The 10,281-nt window shown below is 42.4% G+C and overlaps 1 protein-coding gene across 1 annotated transcript in view; it reads left to right on the forward strand.

The window, feature by feature from the left end:
- The window catches only part of LOC109823509, a 20,061-nt gene extending 11,719 nt beyond the window's left edge, over positions 1-8,342 (forward strand). Inside the window, exons 2-7 of the mRNA XM_020389788.1 lie at positions 5,407-5,430; positions 5,514-5,831; positions 5,928-6,163; positions 6,261-6,470; positions 6,544-6,604; positions 8,335-8,342. Of these exons, the coding sequence (XP_020245377.1) occupies positions 5,407-5,430; positions 5,514-5,831; positions 5,928-6,163; positions 6,261-6,470; positions 6,544-6,604; positions 8,335-8,342 (857 nt within the window). The remainder of the gene's footprint in view (positions 1-5,406; positions 5,431-5,513; positions 5,832-5,927; positions 6,164-6,260; positions 6,471-6,543; positions 6,605-8,334) is intronic.

Genomic DNA, 10,281 nt, shown 5'->3' on the forward strand with positions numbered 1-10,281 from the left:
AGGGTGGAGGTGATGGTGATGGTGAGGGTGAGGGTTAGGGTTAGGGTTTGGGTTAGGGTTAGGGTTAGGGTTAGAGGAGGGTTAGGGTTAGGGTTAGGGTTCGGTTAGGGTTAGGGTTAGGGTTATAATATAAAAAAATTAATTTTAATTATGGTTAGGGTTAGGGTTAGGGTTAGGGTTCGGTTAGGGTTAGGGTTAGGGTTAGGGTTAGGGTTAGAGGAGGGTTAGGTGAGGGTAGGGGTGATGGTGATTAGGGTTAGGGTTGGGTTAGGGTTAGGTTGAGGGTGAGGGTGAGGGTGGGGGTGAGGATCGATAATGGGTTAGCGTAACTATTATATCATTAATTACATAGAAACTACACACACCGTACACTCATATTTTCGAGCCGTAGAATACCCCGTCCAATAAATACTATATATAAGCTCTTTATTTACTTGTCACATACGCGTACAGGATCGTTGGCGGATACGAGGCCATCTTGTTCGGTCCGATAACTTTTTTGTACGCGTATGTGAGAGGGGGCTTATATATAAATATTTATTGGATCTGTCCAGTTTGGACGGGTTAGGTATGTAAACATGGCGTGTATATGTATTTACTTGTGTTCCTGTGTACTTTCTTTTCGTCAAATTTTCGGCGGCGCTTACTCGTTGTTCTCTGTGTACAAATTGCGGAGGGATATGCATGAGTATATCCTTCCCACTATAGTGTACTCGGAGAACAGCGGGTAGGTGCTGCCAAAATTTTGACAAATTGAAAGTACACTTGAACACACATAAATACATATACACGTCACATTTACATACCTAATGGGATAGAAGCCTTCCTCTGACAGCCGGTCACACATGCGGTCCTCTGAACACACGTTTACATCCCTAAATTAAAATGATATATGTCGGGATATGCTCACTTTCATTAATTTTTAAATTATAGATGCGGATAGTTCCTGACAAATCGTTCATGAGCATACCACGTGATCGAAGACATCTAGACACCCGGTACAAGGATGGGATAGAAGCTTTCTTAGCCTACTCTGACACAAACCCTCTACGGTCGCTAAGCGGGTCGATTTTCTGTCCTTGTAAGAATTGCAGGAACGGTAAAATGCTCGCTAGGAGTGACGTAAGTTTTCATCTGTCAATCAATGGATTTGATAGCTCTTATGTATTTTGGAGTCATCACGGTGAAGGCGTCCCGGAGATACAATCAGAGGAAGAATTCACTGAAGTCAGCAATCCGACAGTTGACACGACTGATATGTTAGAAGATATTCTTGCAGCGCCATCGGTGAGCGATGTCAACACTAATGATATGTTTCAAGATGTAGATCGATTGATGAGACTTGTTGAAGAAAACGAGTCACCGTTATACGAGGGGTGTACGGGATATGCTCACTTCCATTAATTTTTAAATTATAGATGCGGACAGTTCCTGACAAATCGTTCATGAGCATACCACGTGATCGAAGACATCTAGACACCCGGTACAAGGATAGGATAGAAGCTTTCTTAGCCTACTCTGACACAAACCCTCTACGGTCGCTAAGCGGGTTGATTTTCTGTCCTTGTAAGAATTGCAGGAACGGTAAAATACTCGCTAGGAGTAACATAAGTTTTCATCTGTCAATCAATGGATTTGATAGCTCTTATGTATTTTGGAGTCATCACGGTGAAGGCATCCCGGTGATGCAATCAGAGGAAGAATTCACTGAAGTCAGCAATCCGACAGTTGACACGACTGATATGTTAGAAGATATTCTTGCAGCGCCGTCGGTGAGTGATGTCAACACTAATGATATGTTTCAAGATGTAGATCGATTGATGAGACTTGTTGAAGAAAACGAGTCACCGTTATACGAGGGGTGTAAGGAGTTCACAAGGCTTTCTTTTATGCTGAGGCTTATTCATATCCAAACACTCAGTGGGATGGCTGTTACACATTTTGAGATGTTATTAGATTTGCTGAGGAAAGTCATTCCAGGCGGCGAGAAAAGCATCCCCGCGACCTATTACGAAGCTCACAAGATTGTTGATACGCTGGGGCTTGATTACAAGAAGATAGACGCCTGTCCTAACGACTGCATCTTGTACAATAAGGGTAATGAAGCTCTGGAGGAATGTCCGACGTGTCATGTATCACGTTGGAAAGGAGAAGCTACAAGCACATCCGAAGGTGGTGCATCAAATAAGCAGAGCAGAATCCCTGCGAAGGTTCTCCGATATTTTCCAATTATTCCTAGGCTGCAGCGGTTTTATATGTCTGCCGAGCTAGCTGAGAATATGCGATGGCATTCGACCGACCGTAAAGAGGACGGGAAACTAAGACATCCTGCGGACGGTGAGGCATGGAAGCACATTGACCGTATATACCCCGACTTCGGTAAAGAGTCTCGGAATATTAGGCTGGGGCTTGCTAGCGACGGATTTAATCCGTTTGGATTAATGAGCTCTGCTTGGTCTACCTGGCCAGTGTTGCTGACACCGTACAACATGCCGCCGTCGATGTGCATGAAGCAACCGTACATGATACTGTCACTTTTGATCCCTAGAAGATATTCTCCTGGAAATGACATCGATGTTTTCCTCCAACCATTAATTGACGACCTGAAGCTTCTCTGGGAAAAAGGTGTCAGCACTTATGATGCTTATGGTAAGGAGTCTTTCTGTATGCGGGCAATGGTCATGTGGACAATTAATGACTTCCCGGCATACGCTAACCTGTCTGGATGGTCGACGAAGGGTCAGATTGCTTGTCCGATTTGCATGTCAGACTATGAGGGAAAGTTCCTGAAGTACAGCCGTAAGTTTTGTTATTGGCAACACAGAAGATGGTTGCCTACAGGGCACAAGTTCAGAAAGTTAGTAGGAAAGTTCGACGGCAATCCAGAAAGTAGACCGGCACCACCAAGGCTGACCGGAGAAGAAATATTTGAGCTTCTACATCCTTTACCTAGAAAAATATTTGGAAAAAAAAGATTCAACAAAGAAAATCCATTTGGTGTTAGGAGAAAAATATTGAAGCAAAAATGGAAGGGAAAGGGAAAATCAAAAGGAAATAAGCCTCGCAATGTCCAGTCGCATGAGCGTGTCTCAAAAGGCACCGAACTTCCGCATGGATGGTCAAAATTCAGCATATTTTATCAGCTACCATATTGGAGAAGTTTAAAAATACGTCACAACTTGGATGTCATGCACATCGAGAAGAACATATGCGAGAATCTCTTGAACACTTTGTTGCAGGACGGGAAAAAATCGAAAGATGACTTAAGGGCACGTCGAGACCTAGCAGAATTGAACATTCGTCCGGAACTGCAAGCTATAGATAAGGGCGACGGAAAGTTTGAACTCCCAGCCTCCCGTGTCACACTGTCGAAGGATGAGGTCCACAATATGTGTTTATTTCTAAAGTCCGTGAAGACACCGGATGGTTATGCTTCAAACATTTCAGCAAATGTGCATATTGAGGACAGAAAGATTTTGGGACTCAAGACACATGATCATCATATTCTATTACATCAACTTCTCCCGGTTGCGTTGCGACATGCTGACAAGGAACTCGCGATGGTGGTAATAGAATTCTGCGGTTTCTTCAAGCAACTATGCTCTAAGGTGATTGATGTTAGGGAGTTTGAAGAATTAGAGGGACGTGTTGCTAATACACTGTGTAAAATGGAAATACTATTTCCACCATCATTCTTCACGGTCATGGTGCATCTGACAATACATTTAGCATACGAAGCCCGCATCGCAGGACCAGTTCAATATCGCTGGATGTACCCCGTGGAGAGGTATTTATTATTATAATATTCATTTAATATTTGTCAAATTACGTTTCTCAGTTCAATTTTGTCACAAATCATGAAACTATATGCTTGTAGGTATTTGGGTTTCATGAAACAACTGATGCATAATCGTGCACATCCTGAAGGGTCGATCGCAGAGAACTACATAAGTAACGAGAGTTTGAATTTTATCTCTCGTTACTTGCGGGGCGTAGAGACAAGGCTGAACCGTCCCCAACGAATAATTGACGGTACATTCTACAATGATCGTGGGGAGGACACTAGATTCCCCAGAATGGAGCTAGATCAAGCCCACACATATATCCTGAGCAATGATACTACATTTAACATATACGCGGCGTAAGTATTTAACTGTTTGAATCAGATTAGATCACCTCACAATAATTATCTCTATTTAACCGTTATAAATGCTTCTTGTCTAGGCTTCACATCCGACATGTCCAGACTAATCTTAAATGCAGAACAAAAAATAAGAGAGTTATGGACACACACTCTAGACAATTCCCTGCATGGCTGAAGGGTGAAGTAAGATCTTTTTACATTTCTGATTCGTATATCAAATATATGTGCCTGCCAACAGATATGTAAACTATTTGCTTCTTTTCTTAAGGTTGACAAACGGATTACGAATGGGATTAACCTGTCTGAGAAAGTTTGTTTATATGCCAGAGGTCCTTCTAATGTGGTTAAGCATTATGGAGGCTACTGTGTCAACGGCTTTAGGTTTAACATCGTCGGTCTCGAAGAGAGACGACAAACGCAAAACAGCGGTGTGTTCTGCTCCTTCTCTCAACTGTCATACGCTAGTGCAAAAGATCTAAATCCGATACAGGGGGAAATCTATTGCTACGGTCAGGTAGAAGACATCGTGGAGATTTTCTATGGGATTAATAAGGAAGTCAGTCATGTGATGTTTAAGGTTCGTTGGTGTGAACAGAAAAAGGCGAAGGATGACTACGGTTACACAATCGTTAATCTTAACAAGGAAATATATCAGTCTGAAAAATACATGTTAGCTACTCACGCCAAACAGTGCTTTTATGTCAAAGATATAATGAAAAATGACGAATGGGTTATCCTTAAGAATCCACCTAGAGCCTACATTCATGAAGTCGTGTCTGACGAAGATCACGATGAGGAGGTTATCTTGGCCGACGAAATAACCGAGGAGTTTTCATTGACACAAAATAATAATCTGGACGATGAAATTGCACTAGCGCGCCCTGATGTACCTGCGATTATATGTGAGCCAAGGCGTAAAGGAAAAAAACCTGTCCGCAGCGGAGTCGATAAAACTATAAGAACAGTCCTTTCGTTGGCACGCACACGGTCGCAAGCTATCCGTACACGATCGCAGAGTAGAGCCTCAACATCATCTGTTTGACTGGTTATCATGTAACACAGTGTGTCATGTATTACATTATTGCCTTTGTATTATCTGTTTAACTGGACATCATGTACACGCGATTCTGTTGCCATGTGCTATTTTATTAATTATTTGCATTATATACTTTTGTTGGATATTCATTATGTTTTCAAAGTATAGATGACAAAAGGATTACGTAAGAAAGCGCTTGAGAGAATTTTTGGTAGACATTCTGGAGGCGACGCACATGCCTCTACGTCAGGTATTTTTATTTATTTGTTATATTTGTACATTTCTATAAACTATTAACATGAGCCTAATATATTTTTAACATTTACTACACAGGAGGAGGAGATGCTACACATGACTCGCAGCCACAGGACACATCATGCGGAGATGCTCCACATGACGTGGAGATACAGGCTGATCCTACACAGCATGCGGAGATACCACCACCACCGCATGCAGATATATTGGAGGAGAGGAGATTTGAGCCGTATAGCGTAGCTTTAGAAGCTGCGGCACTACCGCCAGATTCTATTCCGGATCAGCGAGCCCACGGTCCGGCCAATGTGAGGGATGATTGGGATTCTTATCATGATATGCGCCCCATCGCGCTGCAAAGGTACGAACAAGCAAAACGTAGATGCCTCGAACTGAAAGGTATGAATAAATTTTTATAGTTTATCGGTTATTATTTTAAATTTTTTTCGCAAATATATATTGATTCATTGTTTCATTCGATTCTTTGTTTCGCAGGTACCGAGAAACCTCCTCGACGCGGCCGCAATGCTACTAAGGAATCGAGCCTCATCCCTGATCTTAATCGGAGGGCTGTGATCCGATGGGAAAACGGAGTGCCTGTTGGGGCCTTTGCCAATGCTTTCAACAATTTCCTTGCCGTTTTAGCCAGGAGACACGATTTCTTCAACATATTTTTGACGTGGAAATCGCAGCGGATTGATGCGCTGGTGGCTTGTTGGAGATATATATGTGTGAGTCATTTATTTTAATTTTCATCATTATTAGTTATTAGTTTATTATTATGTTTAATACACTGATTTGTATCTACTTTTTCTTTATATGTTGAAGCGATTTTTCTTTCTTGACGATAATATTTGTGCCTGGACGTACTGCTTCGGGCAAATCAATGTATCGTTCAAGAGATGGCGGTTTGAGGTAAAGAAAAAATATTTTGTCCAAATAACAGAAGATTGGGAGCGATACTGGCATCTTGACACGCGTGTGGATGGAGTAGATTTTTTTGCACTTTGCAGTTACTGGGACACGGCTGAAATTCAGGTATTATTGAAGTATATATTTTTAATTTATTGTTTGAATTTCTATATTGTTTCGAATTGACATTGTTTTGCAGGCTCAAGCTGAAATAGCAAGGAGGAATCGCAACGCGCCTCGCAATTACGAGCATCACGGGGGCTCCAGGACATTCAGCCAGCATTATCATCAATTAGAGCTTGAGGTATATAATATATTAGCTTTTACGTTGAGTATAATTTATGTGTTATTGGTTAATGATATATTTGAATAAATTAGGGAAGGGGAGATCTCAGACATTTTGCAGATCGTATTCTGACTTCCTGGAGCCCGAATTACGCCAATGAAGAGAAGAAAGCAAAGAATAAGGATCTGGCTGTAAGTAGCAGTTCATTTATATATTCAATTTCATATCAATGCATCATTATTAAGTCGACTTGCCCGGGTTGTTTTGATATATCGCAGGAAAAATTACATGCCAAGGTAGAGGAGCAATTGACTCAGTCTCAGGTCTGTTCTAACACTCCTGCCCGGCTAAGTAGAGAGGATGAGGACTCCATCATCGAGACGGTCATTGGACCTAGTAGGAAGAACAGATATCGGTGGAGAGGATCCGAGCAGAGGCCGCACGAGTCTAGTAGCACCTACGAGTCTGCAGCACCACAAGGAACACCAGGAAGCAGTTCATATCAAGACTCGATGGAGCAGCGATTAAAAGCGATTGAAGATCGCCTGTCGCAGCAAACAACATATCAGCAGGCTCTAGAGGAAGAACGGAGGCGTCGGGAGCAGATCGTATTGGAGTTCACACAATTCATGTCGACTCTACCTCAGGAGGCTCAGGAGGCATATAGGAGACATTTTCTGTCGTCACAGGTAATATATATACTTTGCTTTTTTTTTTAATTAGATGATATCGTACATACTGATACATACTAATACAAACTGTTACACACAAACCCTAACTCTAACCCTAACACAAACCTCAAAATTTATACTTGCGTGCGTAGTGTTGTTGATGGTGTATGCGTGCGTAGTGTTGGTGGTATTGGTTGGTGGGTTGGTTGGTGGGTTGGTTGTGGTGTTGTGTAGTGGTGGTCGTTATGTGATTGGTTTGTGAGGGGTTTTGTCGTGGTGGGGGGAGGAATGGGGATTGGGTGTTGATGGTGGTGATGGTAGTGATGGAGGGGGAGGGGGTGTGTAGAGTATGATTGGTTGGTGGGTGGGGGCTTTGATCGTGGTTGAGGATGAGGAGTGGGGATTTTGTTGTGGTGGTGGTTGAGGGGGGAGAGGTAGGGCGAGGGGGAGTGTTGTTGGTTGGTGGGTGAGGTTGGAGGATTTGTGGTGTTGTTGTTGTGTTGTGGTGTGATGTGTGGTGATGTGTTGTGTAGTGTAGTGTTGTGTTGTGTTGTGATGGTGGGAGGGGTAGGGCGAGTGGGAGTGTTGTTGGTTGGTGGGTGAGGTTGGAGGATTTGTGGTGTTGTTGTTGTGTTGTGGTGTGATGTTGTTGTTGTGATGTTGTGGTGTTGTGTTGTGTTGTGTTGTGATGGTGTAGTGTTGTGTGTTGTTGTGTTGTGGTGTTGTGTTGTTGTTGTGATGTTGTGGTGTTGTGTTGTAGTATATTTATATTTACACTCTTATTAACGTTTACACACACTTGTTAACATTTGATTTATATTTACAGGCCGGGACTTCTTCACAAGGTGCAGCCGGGGGTAGTCATAATACGGCGGGATATAACTTTGAAAACAATTTCTTGTGTTGTATAAACAATATTTATTATGTACCCGTCGAGAAACTTTTACTTGCTTTTATTAAATTAAATGTGTGATATATGCGTGAGATGTGATATTTGTGTGAGATTGAATATTATATTGTGTTGATTGAACAGGTTTTTAAAAATTATTATTGATATTGTACAGGGTATTTTCAATTTTTAATTTTCAATTTTAAAAGGTTTAGCTACGAAAATTACGTCACTAAATTGATATTTAGCGACGGAAATTCCGTCACTAAACATATATTTAGCGACGGAAAACGTGCACGAAATCATATATGACTGAATTTTTTTAAACATTAGCGACGGAATTTTTAAACATTAGCGACGGAATTTCCGTCGCTAATTAACATTAGCGACGGAAATTCCGTCGCTAATGTTTTTTTAAATTTTTTATTTTTTTTTCAATAGCGACCATTACTCCGTCGCTAATAAACCGTCGCTAATTTTTAGCGACGGAAATTCCGTCGCTATAAGTCTTTTTAGGGACCCTTGTAATAATGTCGAACTTTTAGCGATGGAATTTAATTTTTTCCGTCGCCAAAAGTTTTAGCTACGGAATATTGGCTTTTAGCGACGGAATTGTCCGTCGCTAAAAGTGGAATTTATAGCAGTGTGCTGACTAGACTCAGGTGGTTGATGCGGTTAAGTCTGTAACTCCCTCATTTGTTGCATGACCAACTCCATCTCTGTCTTCATCTCGGCTCTAATCTCTTCTCGTTGTCTAGCTAGAGCCTCTTGAAGCATTTGAGCCATTTGGTCAGGAGTGATTGTGAACACCTCTTTAGCTTGCCCCATGCTAGACATTGTATCATCAGAAGCAATTGCGGAGCAAATGTCTAAAAGTTCATCATCTGAGGACATTCCTTCATGCATCCTCCGATAGTCTCTGTGTATGGTGGCTTTTAATTGGAGCCGAGACATTCTTTGAGAAATCCTTTGATCAACTCCTCCTCCCGGGGTAAAGTCGAGATCAGAGTTAGTTGAATGTCGTTTAGACTTTCCATTTCCTTTGCCAGCCATGTTAATGGTTACCTCAGGGAACTCATCGTCTTGGATGGCGGATCTTCTCCTTCGGAAGAGTCTTTACTTAGGCTTTGGCACTTCGATTGATGGCATTTAAAGTCTTTGAAGCACCGAGACTCTTTGTGGGATGACTTTGGAACAACTACATTCAGATAATACTGCTTTAATAAGTCTCTCACATGAATAATGAAAGCTTGTTTCTCGAATAGCCCTTTTTCGAGTTTTGCTCGCACCCCCAGTCTGACAGTACAACTCATCGGCATGATGACCGGAGCACTCCATCGTTTGTTGGTGTGATTCCCCAAGTATAACATTGTCTTTTGATGGACACATCTTCTTTTGGGGATGTAGAACCTTGTTAATATTCTCAAGATGACTTATTGTTGCCTTTGAATAATCCAAGATCACGTCAGGAGTCACACATTTAGAACCACCCTCTTGCGAGTGTGGAGTCTTAATGGTCTTCTAGGTTTCAACACGGACCCCCAGGCGAGAAGTAATAATAATTCTCCCATAAAGGAAGGCCTCCTTGCCCATTTTATGTACGGCGCACGAACAAGTACATTAAGGTGCCCCGGTTTGTTTGGAGGCGTCGGGACACCTTTGAGCAGTAGTTGGCTTGATGGGAGTGCGTGTACGACCCCCAGTCTGTAGAGCTTCCTGTGTTTTGATCACCGGACCCAAGCACTTTTTCACTGGTGCTTTGCCTCGATCTTCGTGCAGAAGGCCAAGGTGATCGGCCATAGTAATTTTGAACTTAGATAGGTCAGGACTGACCCAAGGCTTCACTAGTGGCGTGGCGAAAGCGGCCGCAGAAGAAGGACTCAGAACAGACGTCGAAGGTAGAGAAGAAGTGCTCGCGGAAGGCTGCCTTTGGACGAGACAGTGGGAACTATCTCGGCCAAAGACTCTTTGGGCGAGATAGTTTCCACTGTCTCGACCAAAGAGGAAAGTTCATGCTGCCTTCTGATCTTGATTCTGCACAAGTCTGGATTTTGGAATCCAAACTTTGTGGGACTTTGGCGGTTCTTCGAC

Source organism: Asparagus officinalis, chromosome 9 (assembly GCF_001876935.1).
Source record: "Asparagus officinalis chromosome 9, Aspof.V1, whole genome shotgun sequence".
In the NCBI taxonomy this organism is placed as follows: Eukaryota; Viridiplantae; Streptophyta; class Magnoliopsida; order Asparagales; family Asparagaceae; genus Asparagus; species Asparagus officinalis.